Source organism: Spermophilus citellus (genome assembly GCF_964194105.1).
Source record: "Spermophilus citellus genome assembly, chromosome: 12".
Lineage (NCBI taxonomy): Eukaryota > Metazoa > Chordata > Mammalia > Rodentia > Sciuridae > Spermophilus > Spermophilus citellus.
In genome coordinates, this window is record NC_138198.1 from 122,535,184 (window position 1) to 122,557,838 (window position 22,655).

The 22,655-nt window shown below is 35.5% G+C and overlaps 1 protein-coding gene across 1 annotated transcript in view; it reads left to right on the top strand.

The window, feature by feature from the left end:
- Positions 1-22,655, top strand: part of CCDC102B (coiled-coil domain containing 102B) — a 118,572-nt gene that overhangs the window by 32,820 nt on the left and 63,097 nt on the right. Inside the window, exons 4-6 of the mRNA XM_081263279.1 lie at positions 3,837-4,449; positions 6,841-7,061; positions 14,577-14,685. Of these exons, the coding sequence (XP_081119405.1) occupies positions 3,853-4,449; positions 6,841-7,061; positions 14,577-14,685 (927 nt within the window). The 5' untranslated portion in view covers positions 3,837-3,852. The remainder of the gene's footprint in view (positions 1-3,836; positions 4,450-6,840; positions 7,062-14,576; positions 14,686-22,655) is intronic.

The following is a 22,655-nucleotide window of genomic DNA, read 5'->3' on the forward strand; positions in this document are numbered from 1 at the left end:
TCTCATAGATCAGAAACCGATTCTTCCTTTTCTCCTTTAGTCAGAGTATAAGGCCACAATTGCAATCATTGCTTTAGGCTTGTGCTTTGAATCTGTATTACTCTGTTCTCTCATTTCGATGACTTTTGCTATTGTTGTGCATGCATGAGAGGTCCTCTCCTTCTTAAGAAAAACAAATATGGGAAAGGTTTCATTAGAATCCATTTTCTGTAGGTTAAGGGGAAGCAATAACTGTAAATAAAAAAAAATCCCTTTGGATACTATTTTGTTCTACCATGGTGATGTAACTTCTGCCAAAAAGGCTTTACTTTCTGTTCCACTTCATTCTTCAGAAAATACATAAAATGTCACTTGGGAGAGATTTAACCAAGTAAATAGAGACATTTTGGATCAAAATACACTATGTTTTGCTTTTAGACTTAGCTAAAATTCGTGATTAATTTATTTCTTGTTTTTGGTTATTAGCAATGTCCCAGGATGGCAGAAGCCACTATCACAGAGGACCTCCGCTGTAGACATTCCTGGGAGACTTGGGCCTCTGGAACATCTGGGCTAGTAGGATTATGGGTCCCATCACCAGTCAAGCAGAAGCTTCTACCTGGAGGGAGAGAAGCTGGGGAAGGGGTGCCAGGGAGGGAGGGAGGTGTGCCCCAGCATAGCAAACAGTTGGCCTAGAGCTGAACACGCAGGGGAGGTCCTGCAAGGAAGGCAGGTCCTGGAGGCTGCAGCAAGACACATAGAGATCAGAATGACAATTGGAGGAGCTGATAGCATTTCTTTTAAGCTGTGATGAGGCCATTGAAGGAACTCAAAGGATGATGTCAGCATCAGCAGACTCATGGTGATGTGGTCTGATAAGAGATACTTTAACATAAAAATATCCAAAATGGATATCATTGTGCTGCAGTGAAAATGGATAATGCTTTGAAGCTGTAGAGTTTAGACAAGGTGTGTGTGTGGTGGGGGCTTCTGTTACATGAAATTCAGAACACTATTGTGAGTAATATTTTTCCTTATGTTCTCCTGTTTTTTAAAAGACACATTTATCTTTCAAAACAGAGAAAATAAACTAAAAAAAATTTAAATGTGACAATAGTCCAGTAGCAGTACTATTGACTCCTACTTGTAGTACTAAGAGAAACTATTGCCTTACCTTGGAGAGAGCTGCTGTGTGGGCCAATCTGCAGGTGAAGTTCTATTCAGCAGTCAAAAGAAAGCAGTCCTATTGAATACATGCTGTCTCTGTCCCATTGACAAACAAGGATATTGAGTCAAAGGCCGTTTGCGTCATCTGTCCGAGACCTTTTCTCCAAAATGCGGGAGAGTCAGGATGAGAACCAATATACTCAAGATCCCACCATCTTATACATTAAACTCCTCTTTGGTCAGAAATATAATCTTTAGTAATATTGGATGGACATTGCATTTAATATTCCTAGCACATCTTATTTATTTGATTATGTACAATATTAAAATATTTGCAGTAATCATGGTAGCCTGAGAATTGAGAATTTTTTTAAAATACAGAAATAAGTACAAGAAACCAAAGTCAATAGCATTAAAATGTTTTCTCTTACATCAAAGACCTTGTGCCACGATTACTGGCAAATACTTATGCAGTCATCTTAAATAAATCACAGAGGCTGAACGTTGTATATATAGGGAAAACAATTACATAAATGAACCCACAGAGATGTTGAATATCTCCACCTCAAGCAGGTCATCTTTGCTTGAGAAAACTCTTTGGAATAGGAAATACTATTTTAAGTTCAAGGACTGAAGGATTAAACCAAACTCATTTTTATTTAGTCAGGTGTGAAAAAAATACAGAGTTAATTGGTGGGAAAGATCGGACTGTACCAGAATCCAATTATGGAGTCTTCAAAATACTAGTGAAATAAAAGTTAATGAGACATTTTAAGGACATTAGAATTTTATGATACTGATTTGTTTTGAAAAAATGGCAAGGATAAACTTAAATTTAATATGATGAATTAAATTCTCTGTGTTCATTTTGGAATTTCAACAGAAAGAAAATGTAATTAAATATGTGTGTGTATGTTTCCAATTATGAATTTCTTTTGTTCTTTTCTCTCTTTATATTGATCTTGATCTAATAATTATCAGAAAAGTGTGGTCAGTTTTATTATTATGTCCTCTGAATTATAGTAAATGTGTAGGGATGGATTACTCCAGTCAGCTCTAATTCAAACATGATGAACAGATGCCATCATGTAATTACAACCATGAATCTACATTATTTTAATAAGTACTATAATAGGGAGTGAATTGGTTTGGCATCACTATAAAGTGCTTATTAAAATGTGCTTTTCTTCCCTTACAAATAAAGTTAATACACATTAATTTTAATATTATAGTAATTAACTTGAGTATTATAAAGTTACTTAATTGTATAGTCTTTAGAAAATATTATGTAGTCTTTTTAATGGACATAGGCTTATTTTATAAGTAAATGGCTATAATAAATCAGTTATTAAGTTATTCAGTTCTTAAATAGATGGGTCATAAGAAGATGGATTATGATCTGTAACTATATAAAAGCAAATGAAAGAAGAGTGAGAGGAATTACTATCATGCACATAAAATATCATCTATAATTATTTACACCAGAAAATTATATCTGAGAATAAAAACAACAAAAACTGGTAACCATAAAACTGTATTAATTTGAAAATTCAAGTATTAGCAATTATTTTTTTAAAAATGTTACTTATTATATTTCCAATATAGCTATATTAGACAAAGTAATAGGTACACATGTTTTTAAAATGATACGCTTTTACAAATTACTTTGTAATTTGGTATATATATGGAAAATTTATTTTTATTCCTTTACAAAGCTTTGAAATGATTTTTTAGTGTTATCAATTCAGGGATACATCTTCATTTGTGGGAGATAGTCACAACTAGTAATACACCTTGAGCATATCCCAAAAATCTAGCATTAAATTGACAAATATATACCACAAAGCAATTGAAAAAGTAAACACAGTTTTAGAGTGTAAATTATATGTTTTAAATTTGTATGTATATTCGTGTCGTCCATTAGACTGCAGAAGTTTCAACAACAAGGGCCACATCTTATTTATAGTATTTTATTCTTAGAGCTTATCACAATGTTTACCATGGTAGGAAATTAATTTTTGTATTAGGTAGATATGCTTCTGACTCTAATCAACAGGAAACTCAAGGATCATAGCTTAAATCAATATAGGTAATCCTTCTCATCTGACAAAGAAACTGGAGGTATGCATTCTAGGCTTAAAGCAGCATCTCAGTCATGAAATATCTCTCTTCACCTGTCTTGTTCTCAACTTACATGTTATGAGAGGGACTTCACCTTGCTTTTCCAAACCATATCCTAGTTCAGGTAGGAGGAAAGCAGAGCAGTGAGAGCTTTTCATATTGATGCTCTCTTCTGAGCAGAGGTTACCTGCCTGTCTTCCCCAGGTGGAGATCATTAGGGAAGAAGGAGACTAATCATGGTTTGTCCTCTGGGGTTGCCATAAGGATTTCTGCACACAGAGTAGAATAGAGACTTCATTCAACTTCAACAAATTGGGTTTAGTTAGCAGGAGCCAAGGAGACAATTGTGTAGTTTAGTAGACAACAAATATTCCAGATTTTTTTTTTAATTTTGTGATAGACAATGTTGCAATTACAAATGCATGAATTCTTCTATAATTTTGGTTATACTGGGAGAGAAAGTATGCAATACTGAAAAGATGCTTTGTTTTTCAATTGGTTTTCTCAGTATAGGGCTTGATCTAACAATGACAATGGAAATTCAAATGTGTGCTTATGTCCTTTCCTAGGCTTTGAAAGACGAATATGAACCTAGATTCCATTCATCGATTAATTGAGGAAACTCAAATCTTCCAGATGCAACAGTCATCGAGCGAGCCACGCTGTGACAAGGAAGCTCCTAGCCCCTGCCCTAGGGACACCTGCGGTTCCTGCTTGCCACCTTGTGGGCTATCCTCTCCTGCAGCCTGTGACTTCAGTGCTCATCCCTTCAACGCCAACAAATGGGATATTTGTGAGGAACTCCGCCGGCGGGAACTTGAGGAAGTCAAGGCCAGGGCGGCTCAGATGGAAAAGACCATGCGCTGGTGGTCGGACTGCACTGCCAACTGGAGAGAAAAATGGAGTAAAGTTCGAGCCGAGAGGAACAGTGCCAGGGAGGAAGGAAGACAACTCAGAATAAAACTAGAGATGGCCACGAAGGAGCTGAGCGCACTGAAAAAGAAGCAAAGTCTGTCACTTCAAAAGGAGGTGGCAGAAGCCACAGGAACCCAGGACCTGGAGCTTCCTAGTTTTGAAGGGTCCCACCACCGGAAAGACCAGCTTCAAACTAGTTCACCAATGTGGGGCTCCATCGGTTTGGAGAAAAAACAACTTGTTGAGGAGGAGAACACAAAAAGTAAGGTAAGAAAAAATCCGCTCAGGAATCCAGACATCTCTGCACTTTGAACCTTGTTCAGACCCCTGGGGCAAAGGAGAGGAACAGACCCACCAGCGCCTTTCCCTGGGCCAGCAGGGCCACAATCTGGGTGGGCCAGGTGACACTGATTCACTCTTCCACAGATCTAGGGGAGGGAAGTCCAAGACTAAAGTGTCTGCCGGATTCCCTTCTCCTGAGGCCTCTCTCCTTGGCTTGTAGGGTCTTCTCCCTGTGTCTTCACCTCATCTCTTCTCTGTGTCCAGATTTCCTCTTCCTACAGGGACAGCATCACTGATTCCTCTCCAATGCCCCCTTTTAACTTGATCACTGCTTGAAAGACCATATCTCCAAAGACAATCCTGCTCTGAGCTATCAGGGATGGGTATGGAGTTTTCAGGAACAGGATTAATCATATTGTGAATTTACTAGCATAGCAAAAAAATGGTGCAGCATTTAAAAAATGTGAACAGAAAATATTTGGAGAGATTTCTCTCCATTCACCCTAAGTGTGTCAATAATCATACATTATTAGAGGAGATTGTTGCTTAAGGCTTTAGACTAGCCTTGCTACTTGGAAAAAGATAACTTTGGGCAAATATAAAGAATACATCCCATGATTCATACTTGGAATTTCTAGAGTTGTTTGCATCTTGAGATTTATGGGAATTCTGCATAAAATAAAGTTTCTAAAAAAATGTGTTTTAATGGTTCATACATTCATTTATCAATAATCTCCTCCCCCTTTTTATGACCTGGTAAGTGCTTAGGGACATACTTAGGGAAATTTTAGAAACTCATGAAAGCTTGGTCCATAAAATCATATTGTTACCCCATCTATGAAATTCCATCTCTAAAAACCTGTTGGTCAACATCTTGCAGCTTTAGAATTTATCTAAAATCTTAAGTTTTTTATACTGTTTGCAATTTATGTTAAATATAGTCTATATCCCATTGCAAATGAGGAATTTCAACAGACTGAAGTAACATGATTATTTCTACTGGTTTGGTCTTCTAATTGCTTTTGCTTACCTTGACAATGCAGGCTGCTAGTACCTTTATGTACATCTTCCTAGGAATGGGAATTGTTCTCCAAATTCAATTTTGTTAATATATAAATTTGGAAATAGAGATTGGCTACAGGAATGTAGTCAATATAATGTGCCATAAATCCACAAAATATTTCTTTATTAATAGAAGTCACTAGACTGTATTTGAGAAAATGGAAGATTTTCTGTACACATATTATGCTGGGAAATTCTTAAATTCTTACACTTTCATTTGGAATAGCTTTGTGTCATTAGTGTCAAGAACAAATAATACATAGATGTATTTATTCAAAGTTTTATTTTGGAAAAAATACATAAAATGCCTTGTGATTGCAAGAAAATAAATGTTTTCTATTGAAGAAATTTCACTTGGTTTCTTTAGTTTGACAAGTTTCACTGCTAGCTCTGAACACACAAGAAGAAAACCTGTGAACATAGAATTTAGGTGAACACTTTACTTAACCAATGATTTTTTTTTTCTTAGACCTTAAAAATGAAATACAGGACTCATTTTATTGTTTTTAAAGTATTGTAAATAATTGAAATATTAATTATGAAGACAATTAAGACATGGATAATACTAGGTAACTTGGTGTTCACATAGTATTTTAAAAAGAAAATACTACAATCAAGTATCATTGAAATTTTAATTGCACTTAGCTTTCTTCTATTTAATTCTCATAAGTCAGGTCAAATTTAAATTATAAACAAATATCCACAACATGAGTTCAACGGAGTTTTGGAATTATTACACAGGATTTTGGGTTCAGTGTGCTGTCCTGGTAATCGATGCCCATGTTTATTAAAATGTCTTAATTTCTATGTGAGATCTGAGTAGTGAACTAAAATTAAACAAGCATGCATATTAAAACATTCAGGACCTTCCTGAAAATTCATTCTTTCTATCCCATCCTTAAAAAAGTGTTTTAAAAAATCATTTTTGTTTTTACTTTGAAACTCTCAAGGGCCTTGTGACAAAATAAGTTTTTAAAAAGAATTAATCGGTTTATTAAAAACTCTACATCTACTCAAATTTACCCAGGTTTATTTTTAGTTGTGATTAGGAAAAGAAGACAAACTGCAAGTTAAAGTGGACCCCTGGAGAAATTGTTTTATAATAATGTTAGAATACAGACAGAAATAAGTTTGAAGGAGAATGTGATTTTGTTGGGTCACGCAATATGACCCTTAGGGAAGGATAATGAAATGCAAATGTAGATTTGATGTTTATCACAACATTTATTTTCCTTTGAGAATGTTTTGCTTATGAGTTTTCTTCTGAGTCTAAAATATTCAACACAATAATTGGATATGTTTTCCTTTTCTCAGGAAGAAGGAGTGGTTCTTGATTCATTAAGATTAAATGAGGAGATGAAACCAAATCCAGATAGCATTGATTTGTTCAGGAAGGGTGGTTTTGGAAGCTGTGCCCTGAAGCCTGGGCTGAGACTGCCAGCAGGGAACCTGTCCCCCGAGAATGCAGTGACTAAAGTCTCAGCCTGGCAGCTGCCTTTGGATGACTTCCAAGAAATCCTGTGGAAGGAGAGAGAGTAAGTGGTCATCTTTGTCTCCCTGAACAGAATTCCTTCAGTCTGATAAGCTGGTCATTTGATGATGCATTTGACCTACATGTGGACACAAGTTGTAAGATCTATGCCCAGCATGTGTGAGGCCCTGGATTCAATCCCCAGGGATTGGAAAAAGAAAAAAGTGTACGATTTGAAAAGATGAGCTACACACACACACACACACACACACACTCACAAACACACACTTTTAATTTTGAAAAGTAACTCATAACTTGTTAATCCTTACCATTCTTTTAAGATGACTTTTACCATTAACATGTGATCATCTCTCATTAGGCTAATGGTAATTGTATTTGGACTTTTAATGTAGACTTTCAAAATACTGTGTATTCTCTATGTTTTATAGCTTTATTAGATTTTCGTGAGTCAACAAAGATGAATAAATGTTAATATTATTAATGGACGAATCAGTTTTGTGACTCATTAATCACAGAAAGGAACCCTTACATGCGGTCCGAGGTGAAACAGAGGAAGCACGCTGGACTTGAGACTAGGTGGCCTGGACCTCCTTCCTTCCTGGTTCTGACATGTTCTAGACAGAGATATTGGGCTGCTGTTTCCCTTAAGGACACAAGGTGGCGCTACTACGCTGCTACTATCCTTTAGTAACATATGTTCCTAATCCTGTTTGTTTGTTTTGTTGATATTGGGGATTGATGGAATTTTTGATGCATTTTAAATATTGCTCAACCATTGAGCAATATTCCCAGCCCAATCTTGTATTTTATTAGAGACAGGGTCTCACTGAGTTGGTTAGGCCCTATGGTTGCTGAGGTGGGCTTTGAATTGATGATCCTCCTGCCTCAGCCTCCTGAACCGCAGGGATTACATGTGTTCGGCAAAATCCTGGTTCTTAAAGCAACGCCTCCACATACTCCATCGATGCACCATAAGCATGGCTGGACAGCCCATCTCATCTTTTGGCTGGGATGGCTCAAATTTTCAGGTAGCTGGAAGGCTGAGAGTGGGATGTCTGAAGTTTGGATCACTCACAGTTCTGGAGGTTGGCCTTGGTTCTCATCAGGGGTCTCTGTTGTAGCACTCACCATAGGACTGCATGGTTTCCTCCCAGCCCAGTGATTAGATTGCATGAGAGCATCTTAAGATCACCCAGAAGATAGGTCGCATTTTAATGACGTGAAGTCAGGGAGTGTTTCTTCTGACAGTTTTGGTGGAGGCAGTCTCACTGGCCCACTCAGGCTCCAGGGTGAGGGCCCCTGGCAATGGGAGAAGTGTGGATTATTTCATGATCAGGGCAGGTAGGAGGCAGTCACGTGGGAGACACCTTTGTCCTGTCTTCTTCTTCATGGCACCCTTGTGAGGATTATACACAAATGGTGTCTGGGAAAGAGGCCAAAATGTGAAATACTCGATATGTGATATGTTGTGTGTGTGTGTGTGTGTGTGTGTGTGTGTGTGTGTGTTTCCTTCATGATTAGCTTAAAAGCATTACCATAATGTGGATGGAATTTTTGATGCATTTTAAAATATACCTACCAAATCTGAAAGTAATTATTTCTCCATCTCCTTAGTTAAAAGACTCTAAATAGGTAGAGCTAGAAAAAGAATAGGGATGTACACACACCCATAGATGATAAGTATATATTATATACTTCTATATATGTCACATATTTAAATAATTATATAATATCAATTTTATAGATGATATAAGTATATAATATAAATATGATATATTTGATATCTGGTTTATATTGACTCAAATAGTAATAAGCATGTGCACAAGCTTTGCAAATGTCCTGCAGCTGTTTATCTGCCATTCCTTCTCCATCAGCCTGAAGTGTCTCACTATTCACTCTCCATTTTTCGAGCAATACTAATTCCTTTTTGCAGATTTTTTTATCTGTGCTTCAAAACATTTATAGATTGTGTTAAATGTTCATCTGTGTACTAATGTATACTATATTATTCTACCATCAAGTATAAATTCCTAATAGAGGAAAAAAACATTAGTAGAAAAAAGAACGAAACTGAGTAGGATTTACACTTGTACACATGTTGAAAATATCATCTGACACTTGAAGTCTCAGTGAAATTGGAGCTTCTTAGTTTTTATTTCTTGAAGGATTTAGCTCTCTGTAGTCACATACTTCTCTCAAATCTGCCACAGTGTAATAGGAACAGTGTTCTGCATTTCTCCAGATAGAACCCTTTGCTAGTCTAGGATGCCGATTTTAATGGTATTCATATGCTACCTTTATGCGTTCAGTCCTACACATACACAAAACATATTTCTGACTTCCTTGTACTGAATTGTCAATCCCCAGAGGAAGTAAACTCTCGGTTCTCAGCTACTTCAGCATGTAAACCTAGATATGCCAAAGAATGAAGCAAGGTGGGGGTCTGACTGGCTCTGGCTCTGTCTTCCCACTGCCTCTTAGAAACAATTCCACGGGGGTCATGAGTCCTGGTGTGTGTGTCTGTCAATCAGCATTTGCATGGAACCCACAGGAGGCAACTGCAGTCTTTATACCACAAGAGAATGTTCCCAAGGATATAGTATTGCTAGCATTCTGTCTAATCTTATAACCCTTTCCTGGAATATCAATGAGTGGGTGGTTTCAGTAAAGAAGCTATGAATATAATTTTTCTGTGTTTCCATCTAGTCTCTTGACTAGAACACAGGAACCAGCTGCAGAAATACAGGGAATCATTTCCACCCATGTATATCCCTCTCTAGAACCTCTCGTCAAGTCCACTAAAATTATTATATTGTTCATATTCAGAACACTGCTTAGTTTTATGAAAAATTTCCCAATATATGGAAACTCCATATATATATATATATATATATATATATATATATATACTTAAAGATATCTCAGGTACAAAATTTGGAATGAGGGCAGGAATCACCTAGGTGGACCTACACATTAAGAGAGCAGAGTGTTTTGGCACTACCAAATCCTCTGTAAAGGAGGCCATGAGGTAAGCTACTTTGATGAAATGTCTAAGCATTTGAATCAGTCTTCCACTTCAACTAGACAGAGCACTCTGTCCCTTATAAATGCTTGCTTTGTGTCATCTAAGCTGAGCTTCAGTTCATCCTATTTTAGTTCCTTAATCTGTTTTTCTATATAAAAGTAGCATGCTTATATTTTGCTTTGCTTCATTAAGTGTTGAAAATTTTTGGTAATAAAATGAGATTTAAAGTACCATTGAGAAAGTGTAGTGAGTTAAAAAGCTTTAAAGATTTATATATATATATATATATATATATATATATATATATATATATACACACACACACACACACACACACACACACACATATGTATATATATAAATATATATAGTATATAATTAGAAAGATAAATATGACATTTCTATTTCCTACATATATGTACATCTATTACTCAACAAAATGCAAAAAGTAATATATATTGAATATATTCGCTGCCAGATACAAAACTAATATCAGGAGAGTGTTCAGGCAGCAGTCAGAGAAAGCTGTAGGCAGTGGGGTCTTCTTGGACCATTTCTGTGGCATGACAGTGCACTTGTCCCTAATTGCTTTACCTCCAAGCCTCGTTGTCTGAGTTAATGTGCTTAATTACATTTCCTATCTAATTAAATAAATTATACATGGCTTTGTTGGCAACTTAAGAACACCCATTGATAAAAATGTAATTATAAATAGCTGGTAATGTGATCACAAAATAACATCTATGTTGCTTGTGAAAGTATATTGGTAGTAACTTTTACTGTTAGCAGTTAAATACTAACTCTAAATTTTAGACTGTCATAAAAATAAATACATTTATGTTTTTCATGCTCAATTATTTTTATTTGGCAAAAATATTTTGAAACTAATGACTTATTAGGAAATATTGATTAGACATTTTTTTCAATGCAATTTTCCAGAGTGCAAAATTATTAGTATTTATTCCCAGATATTAATGTTTCAAGACTTCACTTCCAAGAAATGTTTTGAATAGTCTTCCTGTACAAATATCTAAATTTAATCTTCAACTACTGTGAGATCATGATAGATAATAATGTATTAAAGATCAGACAGAGGGGCTGGGGATGTGGCTCAAGCAGTTACGCGCTCAGCTGGCATGCGCGGGGCACTGGGTTCAATCCTCAGCACCACATAAAATAAAATAAAGATGTTGTGTCCACCGAAAACTAAAAAAAAATAAATGTTAAAAAATTCTCTCTCTTAAAAAAAATATGTAAAAAATCAGACATAAATATATGACATCTTTCCATAAAAGTAATTTTAGTTAGCATTTTACCTTTTAGAACCTATACATTTCATATATATCAATCTGATTTTTAAAAGTTCATAATATCAAATAAAAGATGATCTATTTTTGTTGAGTCTTATGTTTTTAATTTTGTTCTTTTAAATAATGTGTACATGAAATATGTAATACTTTTTAAGTAGATATGGGATTTTTTTCTTTGCTTCTTATAGTTCAAGTAGCATCACCCTGGCATTCATTTCAATTGTACATTTAGCTATAGAATTAATCATTTTTGAAAATCTCTCTGAAATGGAATAAATTCATTAGGATAAAATATTAAGGACTTGTAGGGTGCCCTCTGCTGCATAAATGTGGATGTGCAATATCCTCAATGCTTGCACCAAACCACACATTTTTAAAAAATAGGGCCACGCTAAAAATATTCAAGCACCACATGTTCATTTAATGATTTTTTTTTGTGAATTACTTGTCTTCTCCTGTACATGATCAAAGTGTAATGTTTTACTTATCACAAGTACTTGACTTTTTAAGAAAACTGATATATTGGATGTTTATTTAAGATGTATACTTACAAAGAAAAATAGTACTATACTCGATGTTTATTTAAGATGCATACTTACAGAGAAAAAATAGTACTATATTTGAAATGTTACTAATTTGCTTTATATAGAAAACATGTCATTATTAATTTTAATTTACTTTGGCCTGATTATATTCTGTTTAATTCATGGATTGGCTTTGGATATTTTGTCAGGTCTAGATATAACCTAGATGTAGTTATATCTTTATATTTTATGTGACTGAAAGTATATGTGAAATAATATAATTATTTATATTATAAATCCTCCAGCTAGTGTTTGAACCATCCTTACCTAATCAGAGAGAGTCCAGAGAGAGAGAGAGAGAAAGAGACAGAAAGACAGAAAGAGAGAGAGATGATCTTCTTCAACTAGGTAAAAACTCTGAAAGAAAAACAACTCCAATAATTTTGATAAAACTTAATATTAATCAACGTGGGTCAACATTCATTCTCAGTGATCATATAACATTTTTTAATGCACATTATTTTGCCCAAAAAGTTTAACTTAATTTGAATTATTAAATTATCATTTGATTTAAATGCAATGTCAAAAGGTAACACTTGATTACTGAATATATAGGATTTTGAATTTGTGATTTAAATATTTAGAATTTATGAATTTTTTCAAGTATAATTTTCTTAGCATTCTATTGTTCAAATAACAAAATTAGTTTTAGGCAAAATATCAAAACATACTCCATTACACAAATGTAGTTAACTAAAATTTTTGATTAATTTTGTAGTAATTTTACATTTTGTCTACCATTTAAGTTTTTCAAATATTGACAATATTCCAAATTTCTATTCATTCAAACCTAATAAATCAAAATTTTAAATTTTATGATGATTATCTTGAGTGTCCCAACAAAGTTTCAAGCTTAGAACTACAATTTTTAGACTATTCAACTTAAATTCAAAGTGCTAGTCAATACCTGAAACTTTTAATATTCTAATATGCATTATCATCCCTAATTTAAAGTTTCCATGTGCCCAATAGGTATTGTATTTCCTAAAGTATTTCAATGATTTGTAGACATACTTTCTAACTCAACACAAAATAATATATTTGGTGATCTGAAAATTATTCCTGCACTTATTTTCTTCTCAACATCCCAAACACTATTTCTCTGCTTTTTTTTTTTTTTCTTCTCAACATCCCAAACACAGTCACTAATTTGGACAGAAGTAAATCTTTGTATGAAGCTTGGGTGTTGGCTGGCTGGGTTTGCTCATCAGAAATTGGAGCTGAGGCTATTAATGGGAAGCATAGATATTCATAGGCACAGTTTTGAAACCTAGACTTTTACACTGAACTTTCTCATTTGGTAGTTTTGTTTAATGTATTTGCTGTGATAATAAGGATTGCAAGTCAAAATTCTTATAAAAATTATGGTGGATTTTTTTCAACCTGAGTCCTTTGTAGTTAAACTAAGCTGTAAATAAGTCTTTTATATCCTTGTGTGGCTTGATTCATGCAAATGCAATTATATAACTCTTTAATAGGCTCCCTATCCATTTGATTGGATTAAACTAATATATTTATAGCTTGACACTATTTGAATTATTCTTATAGTATTGCTACTAGGAAAATTCATATTTCCTACAGATAGGTAAATGATGCTCAATTTTGATTCCACATGTATTTTCTACTTTATAAATACATTTCAAGATTTTCCTAATAGCACTTACCATTACTAAAATAAATCTGTGTGTGCTTATTAATTATAATTACAATAAGGCTGTAACTATCAAACACAAAAATCTCAGTGTTATATAACACTCAGAATTTATTTAGCTAGAGCTGAGCATGTGCGGTTTTCACTAGTTTTTTGCTGTTTCACATCTAATATCCCCTGTCTGAGCTTAGAGTTGAGGAATGAGGAAATCAACTCCATCATGAAATGAGGAAAAAGAAGGAGGATGTTTGAACAGAAATCTAATATCTCAGACAGGCGAGGACAGGGCAGCTGTAAAGGTCAACCTATGCTAATGACAATCACACATACAGCAATCATTTTCAGTGACTCACTCTAGTGGACATTGTGGGCAAGGAAAAAAAAATCAAAGGCTTAGGTGTTAAAAGACCAGATTTTATCCTACTTCTGTTTCTATTTCTACAAATGGAACATTAATATAATTATTTCCAGTAGTTTAAATAGAGATCACAGTGAAATTGCTTTGTTGAAACTAAATTGCAAATAATAAAAATATTTTCGACCCCCAATAAGTGACTCATTTTTAAACTTAGATGAGCTTCTTGGTGTTCTGTGTCATCTCAGAGGGTTGCTTCATTCATATACGGTTACAAGAGAAAGATGTGTCAAAACCTCGATGAAATTAGAAACATGTATGTCCTTCTGTGAGTGGAAGTCATGGAAATGAGAGGAACTGACAGAAATGCACGGCAGCAAGCACAAGGGCAGTGTTGGCAAAGCCGAGTTTACTTTGTCAGATCTACAGTAAAGCTAGTTGCCAGAATAACAAATTCAACCAAGTTTTAGTCGATATTTATACATTTTATGCATTGAAAGTACATTTTCTCTCATAATGGCCATTAACAAGTATCAAAGATTAGGAAGAAAGAAAACACAAAAATTGATACATTCCTAAAATCATTTTCAAAATATGTCTATTTCACTTTCTTTTACTTCTTAAATGTTTTAGGATGCGTGTTGCTCTGGAAAAGGAGGTAGAACGCCTGGAGTCAGCTCTGTCCCTGTGGAAATGGAAGTATAAGGAGTTGAAGGCCTCCAAGGAGGCCAACGTGCAAGAGGTACGTTAAGATTCAGAGAGAAAGGGCAGCAGGTTGCCTGTCTCAGAGTTGGTAACCCAGTGAACCCAGGGCAGAAGGCATGGCAGAGAGGACGGGGTGGCTAAAAGATGGAAATTCCTCTAAAGAAAACTATTTGAAACCACGTGTCAGTAGCTGACTTACTCACACCCTGGCAGTAAGAGTCTTGTTCTGAATGGCACACTGTGCTGCAATTTTATGTTAGTATTTCTGTTTCTTAGAACCCTCTGTTGTATATATTTGAGGTGTACATATAGAAGTTGGGAGTAGAAAGGTGGTGAATACAGGCTGGGGCTAGGGAAAAAGGAGGCCTAGTGGAGGTCTAGCAGTGTGGGGTGACTGAGATGGGACTAAGAGGTTTGGGCTTGGTGTTTCACAGTAGGGTAATTATAGCAATGGTAACGTGTTTCAAAAATCTGGAAGAAAATACTTTGAATGTTTTGCCATAAAGAACTGGTAAATATTTGAGGAGATAGATATGTTCAAAACAATGCACACACTACAATGTATTCAACACAATGTATTCATGTATTGAAACAACACACAGTGTCTCATAGATACATATACAATTTTTAAGTTTTAGGTATCAGTTAAAAATAAATTTAATAAAACAAAAAGAAAGTTGGGCACGGTGATGCACACCTGTAATCCCAGCAACCTGGGAGTCTGAGTCAGGAGGATCGCAAGTTCAGAGACAGCCTCAGAACTTAGTGAGGTCCTAAGGAACTTAGCAAGACCCTGTGTCAAAAAAAAAAAAAAAAAAAAAAGAATAAAATAAAATGAAAAGAGCTGGGGATGTTGCTCAGTGTTAAAGTGTCTCTGGGTTCAATCCTTTACCCCCCAAAAAAAATTAAAAAGGAAAGTAATTGTACATATTCTGTATTCATTGTATCAGTTAGTGTTCGGGAAAGAAAAATGAGCAAATTAAAGGAAAGAAAATAATGAGCAAGAATACTGACAACTAAATCCTTTCAAGTAGGTTAACATTTAGCAGGTGCATGTGAAATATTCAGATATTGTGTACATGCGTACACACTTACACAGATATATGAACTGGTGATATTTATATATGCACAAGTACCTAACTGAACCTGGAGACTCTGGGTACAAACATTTGCAATTAATCACTTTACTTTTACTGGAAGAATAGTTTACAATATGAAAATCATGTTATTCTTAAATATGTGTATATGCTATATATGCTAAAGGATTCTAAATTTGACTAAGAAAACTAATATGTAAGATAAAATTGTTCTGAAATCCAATTTTTAAAAAGGCCACATGCATGTACTATCTCTTGCCACTAGTGTGCAGTGCAGACTTGATAATGTCACTCAGTTTCATAAGCCTTTTTATTCAAGAAATTTAACACTAACATTGCAACTGGTTGGGGAAGAAGTCATGGTTTCAATTCATTTATAAAGCAATCTGTATATTTTAAAATGTTTGATATTTTATATTCAAAGATGATTTTTGGTAGAAAGTCTGATAATGTTCACTCTAAACAAATCAACAAAAATATTTAGGTGAAAAAAATAAAACAAATATACAATTATAAAATATAAATTGCTTCTTTGATGTCCATACAGAATTACATATTTATACACATGTGATGCTTTTACAATATATAATAGTGGCAGGGTTTTCAGAATAGAAGAAAGCTCAACAAATGAATAAAGAATTTTTATTATAGATGAAGAAAATTTATAAACATAAATGGTTTGTTCTATTTATATGGGAGTGACAAAAATCTCTTTTCACTTCCTAACAAGTAACTCATGTTATTCTTAGAATCTTTTTGTATGAATGTTGTATGCACATTTATTTTAATTTTTATATAATGATGAAATGTTTAAAAATATTCAAAACTGAATAAGAATACCTAGTCACATATAACTATATATCTTTTGTTTAACTCTTTTTAATAATGGATTATAACAGAAGAAGGATTTTATGGTATATTTTAGAATGGCATTGTTAGGTAAGTGTAAGGACAAAATATTCAAAGTCTAGATACAAGTTGATTGACATTCAGAAAAAGTGTGTCATGATGCACGAGTTGAAACTTTATATGTATTATTCTTTCTTACTCTCTGTCTCCTCAAAACTTTTGATAATTACCTTCACTTTCCCTGTCTGGTTTTATGGTTCTGTACATAAAACTGTTCAAATATAAGAGCAGTTCTTTTGTGGATACCAGAAACAGTTTAAAAGCAAATTCATGTCTGGTTGAGGACTGCTGATGGAAAGATTAGCAATTGTTAGAGCTGGAAACAGATGTGCTTGGTCGAGCTAGATTTTTAAAAATGTATTTAAAAGTCTGGTGTGCTTTAGTGAGAAATCATTCTTAAATCACTGACATTTAGAGAAGAGAAATGGTAAGAATTTAATTGTAAAATCTAAGTAAGTATTTAAAATGCAACCAAGACAATGAGCAATAGAGGTAATTATATCCAAAATGCTGTTCCTGTGTTGAATTTAATACTTATTCAGCTCTTTCCTTGCAAGTCTATACATATTGATTTGGAATTAGATTACGAATTCTAAGTGTGCTGAAAGGATCATTCCTATGAAATCTTATGGTCTAGAGGATCAAATATTCATGCAAGAAACATTGATTACAAATAACTGTGACAACTCATTTAAAGATCCATGACTCTTATTCTTTCCATAATGGAAGCGATCCTTTGACATATATGAGAATACTGCTAACATTTTAAATCAGTCTCAGTCTAAAAACCTGAAAGTTTACATTTTTCCTGAAAATACTGTGCTTCTACCTCTTTTTCTTTTATGGATTGTATTAAATACAATATAAAATATTCTATCATTTTGTGATCATAAAATGTCTAATAGTTTATAATTCACAGTGCTTTTCATTAAATGTTTGTGAATGATTGTGTTCAGAGGCAAAGGCATCTTGCTACCCCGATGGTAACAGCCTGCATCAGAACCTTACCTCTGACATTTCAAACACCTTTCTGATGTGGTGGAAATAGGTTAGAATTGCTAGCTGCACAAGCTAAAATTTTACACTTACATTTTTTAAAGATATGCCATGGGGAAGCTGTTCTACGCCTACCAAGTAAAGGTCCTTGAAGATTCTTATTAGAAATAGGCATCTGGAGAACTATTAGCACAGTTGTGAGAGCCAAGCTAATTTGGAAACATTGTCTCTTTGCTATTCTTGGGGCTTAAGAAGTAATTCCATAGAAGTGAGTGAAAACATTAATGTATCTCTTCAACTCTCCCTCCAAACTACATCTGGCACCGAACCTTTCCATTCCTGTCCCATCCCCGTCAGAGCCAGCACCATCTCTTGCTTGGTGTCTCCATCCAGGTCTCCTCACCACCACGCCTGACCTACTTGACTCCTTTTCCATCCACCAACCAAGGAGACATTTCTAAAGCTTTACATTTGTTTGAAACATTCCAAGACCTCCCTTGCACTTAAAGAGCTGTCTTCCAAGAACTTTGGGAGACCAAGAAATGCAAATTCACCTGGTCAAACCACCTTGCAGACATTTGATGGATGCCCAGTGATGACACCACTCATTTCTACCTTAACTGCCGAGCAGTGACACAATTTTAGCTAATAGTGCCCAACAGACTTTTTTTTTTTTTTTAAGTAAGTACCATCCCTTTGACTCCTCTGTTTGGAGGGCAGTCTTCTTCCTCTCAACCACTCTGTGGTCCTCTGGGTTCTCAGAGGCCACATAGCTGGATGACAGGCACCAGGATAAAGATTAGGAAAAAGGAAAGAGGTCAAGTGGGAATGATTTAGATGGGCCAGGCTTCGGAGTAGAGCACATGATTTCCCCTTCCCAACTCACAGGTGCGTTACTCAGTGGACGAACCACACAGAATTCTATGCTGAGAAAAACGTTCAAGTGTTTTACCCAAAAGAAGAAAGAAAATAGATAAGCATCTAACTAGTGTCCCATTTGGGGTCAACATGTTATCTAATACAGCAATACTTATGAATATGACATCTTGTTAATAAATGTGTTGGCTAAAATACTGCTTTCATTGTAATTGATAAATGATGAAGAATTCAGCTTATATTTAAGAGAATGTGGGCTTCCTAATTCTGAACCCTCATATTAAGAGCTTGCCTTACATCCATGCAGCTGTTTTTACCCCAGGGGACCCTGTCACTTCATGGCCTGTGTTCTGGAGAAAGATTGCAGGTGTGTGCTTCCCACACACATCTCTTTCCCAGGGACATGGGTGGTGGTGGGGGGGAACAGAGCGGCACATCTCCAGGTTCCCCTTCAAACTCACCAACCAGATGATCTCCCATCCACTGGGGAGGTGAGTGGAGTCTTGGGGGGCAGCTGGGCATCTACAGGGGTGATGGCCCCTGTGTTACAGGTCAGCAGTGCCTCTGCTCTTCTTCATCTTCTCCCCATAGCAGCTTTCCCTGCTCCTACCTGCCAGGCACACCTTGCTGTGCACCTCAGTTTACACATCACATCATTAGAGTCATTCTTTCCAACACCTGCTTCTTTTCCTGTTTACCCTCAATACAAGGTGTGAAATTTTGAAGACCTCATCATAACGAGTAGAGCTTTGTATTTATGTGCCTCAACCCGGTGGTGTTGAGCACAAGTTCTTCAGTTTGTGGTGGATCTGAAATGAGTTGGACACGGTCCTGGTATTTTCCTTGCTAGCTCTACTTGCGTCTGTTCTGCGCACCGGCTGTAGCTGTGGTGTGAGGAGACTAGTTGAAATCCTACACTTGTCTTTTATTAGCCTGATGATTCCACTGCTCTGCATCCCTAAGGATTTTAGATTTTCCAGGGCACTGGAATGAGTCTTTATCCCTGAAGTCCTATCCATTATGAAAATTTGTTCAGCCCGTTCTTTGTATGACATAAATTAGCTTATCAGGAAAAGAGTAAGGCAGATAAAACACCAAATTAGAATTTGGCAAATGCAGAAGAAAAATGAAGCATATGGGACCCACTTTGCTGACATAAGTACCTTCAAGACCTTTTTAAACAAATGTAATTAAGAATGATACAAGCACTAAATTACATAAGTCAGAATTAATTAAACTACTAGTGGATAATTTATAGGCATTGCCAAGGTAACCCTCAGAACACTGAGATGACTGAAGATACTCTAAGATTATTATGAGACTCATCAAAGAAATTTAGCCTATTCCTAATCCATTTTACTTGTGGAAACATAAATTAAAAAGAAGATGAAAACAGATATTTTAACATTTATTTAACTTAAGCAATACTATCTTAAAAATAGAAGGAAAGAAATCAGCTAATATTAAATTAAGATATACATATTAGTAGTTTGAGAATAATGGTAATATTAGGCTAAAAGAAATAAGGACCAAGGTCTCTAAGAAAGTTACAAAGAAAGTTAATTTACCCTACACCTTGGTGATGTTTCACCCAGTATGGAGCGGAGAATTCATGAAATATTTTTATCTCTATTCCACTGGGTGGGCTATTTTGCAGTGGTCCTTGCCTCATAAATGCAAAGTCTCTGTCTTTTTTTTCTATAAGAAAACCTTATGCAGGGACATTCTGTGTAGACTATTCCATAGATAAAGATCCACTTCGGTACACAGCATTAGTCTTTTTAACTGGAGGACCAGCTGTCCTGTTGAGAAGGAAATTGAACAAGGTCACCTGCCTTCTTCGTTTCTCTCTGAAGGTTTGCTCATCTCCCCACCTCTTCCCCCATGTCCTGACATCAAATTTTTGATTGCATATATAGCTGGGTGAAAAATCTGATTGAATCAAAAATATGTTATCTCACTTTAAAAATGCTCTGACATACAGACATCTGAAATGATAAACTGAAAATTGTTCATTCTTTTCACATACATTGTATAACCTTCATTATTTTATAAACATCCCCTTTTAGACTTTTAAAATACATAATATGAGGTCGAGGAACCAAGGTGGGAGTTCAGGATATGTGGGGTTTTGAAGAGGCGTGTTTGTATGTAACGAGATAAAATTGCTTGCATGGGGAATATAATTGAAAAATGGGTAGTGCTCCTCCTTTTTGGAATTTCTGAACCAAATGCAACATAAATTATAATGCTCCCTATTATTCTACCCAGATTGAGCTTTGTGCTAAAGTAGAGGTTAGAATTTTCTTTCTTTCTTTCTCTCTTTCTTTCTTTCTTTCTTTCTTTCTTTCTTTCTTTCTTTCTTTCTTTCTCTTTCTTTTTTTTTTGCCTTTTACTCCATAGCTGTACACATTCTTTGAAAAATCATAATCATTTTCAAAAGGTTTATAAGCTCACCCAAAATTAAAATGTTGGATAACACAGATGAAAACAAACATGTAAAATAAATTCTATGTGGATATTTCACTAGTGTATCCTGAAATAATGTGGTTTAGGCACTAAAGAATGTAAGAACAGCACAGGAATTGAACCACACAGAAAGCTGGATTCCTTTGGATGAGAGGAGATAATAGAAAAAAAAAACACTCAGGGGATTGAAACACAACAAGAAAACAACAACCAGAATGAAAACAAAAGAGGAAAAAAGAAGGTGCAAAAAGCCAAGTCACCACTCAGTCTTGTGCGGAGCCCGTGCTCTCCTGTAGGGGACCCTACCATCTCCACACTCCCGCCAGCAGACTGTCTGGAGTTACAAACCCCATTTCTGGGTCTTGATCACTTTTTAGTGACTCATTATCCCCCAATGCTACAGACTACTTCCTAGATCACTGGTCACCCCTGGAGAGCACAATTTGATGCAGTGCAATCAGGATTGCGCTGGGGATAGCAGGACAAACCATGGCAAGTCACGTGGAAGAACTGCCTTGTAGCTGCCCCATATGGGGCTGTGCCATCTGAAGACCCATAGCATCACCAGCACCTCTCCTGGCTGGGTGCTTCCTAACTGGCACCTATAATTTACGAGCATTAAGAAATCACAGGCAGAAGGCTAAAAGAGCACTTAGCTAGCATTTTCCCACAGATCACACAGGAGGTTGAAAGACGCACAGCCTGCATCCTGCAAGAGAGGGGACCCTTTGAAATATACTTTAGAATGTGTAATTGCCACTTGAGGCAAATTTCCTTTGCAATACAGTACAGAAGTTATGATCAAAGCCAATTGGGATATGATTTGATATTTATATTAAAACGTTGTCTAATGTGTACAAAATGAGGTGCTGGCAGAATCTTGTATGGTAGCTCTCACATGCATAATCTGAATACCATACAAATATTTAAGATATTTTAATGCAGCCATAATGAATTAGCAAAATTTATTAGATTCAGCTAGGAAGAATTTAAAAATTATAGATAGACTAACAGATATATCTTTATCTCCAGGTCTCTCTTTTAGAGATTTTTACTTAATCTATTACAGGGCTTCTTAGGGATCTATATTCTGAGATGCTCATTATTCTTCTGTGTATTCTCCTTTGAGACCTGCTGCTTTAAGTCACTATATTCCAAAGCTAGAAGAGAGCATGGAGATCCCAAAGACCAACTGTGATGTTTAATTCTGTGTGGCTGTTTGAATGGACCACAGGATGCCCAAATACTTGGTCAATTATTTTCAGTGTGGTTGTGAACGTATTTCGGGTGAGATTAACATTTGATCCAGAGACTAGGTATAGCAAATTGCCCTCCCCAGAGTACTTATATCTCATCTAATAAATTAAAGGCCTAAATACAACAAAATTCTGACCTTCCCAACAGTGACTGGGAACACCTCCAGTCTGCCTTCTTCCTAGCTGGATGCTGGATTTTTCCTGACTTCATGGGTCTACAGCTGCTAACCTGCAGATTTAGCTTACATAATTCTTTCTGGGCATGTGTATACTTACGTATAAACACATGCATATATCACCCTCACACAAAAAGCAACCTACACACACAAACATCTCATCGGTTTTCTCAGAAGAACCTGGCTAATCTATCCAACCCTCTCAAAAGAGTCATAATTTGGCCCAAT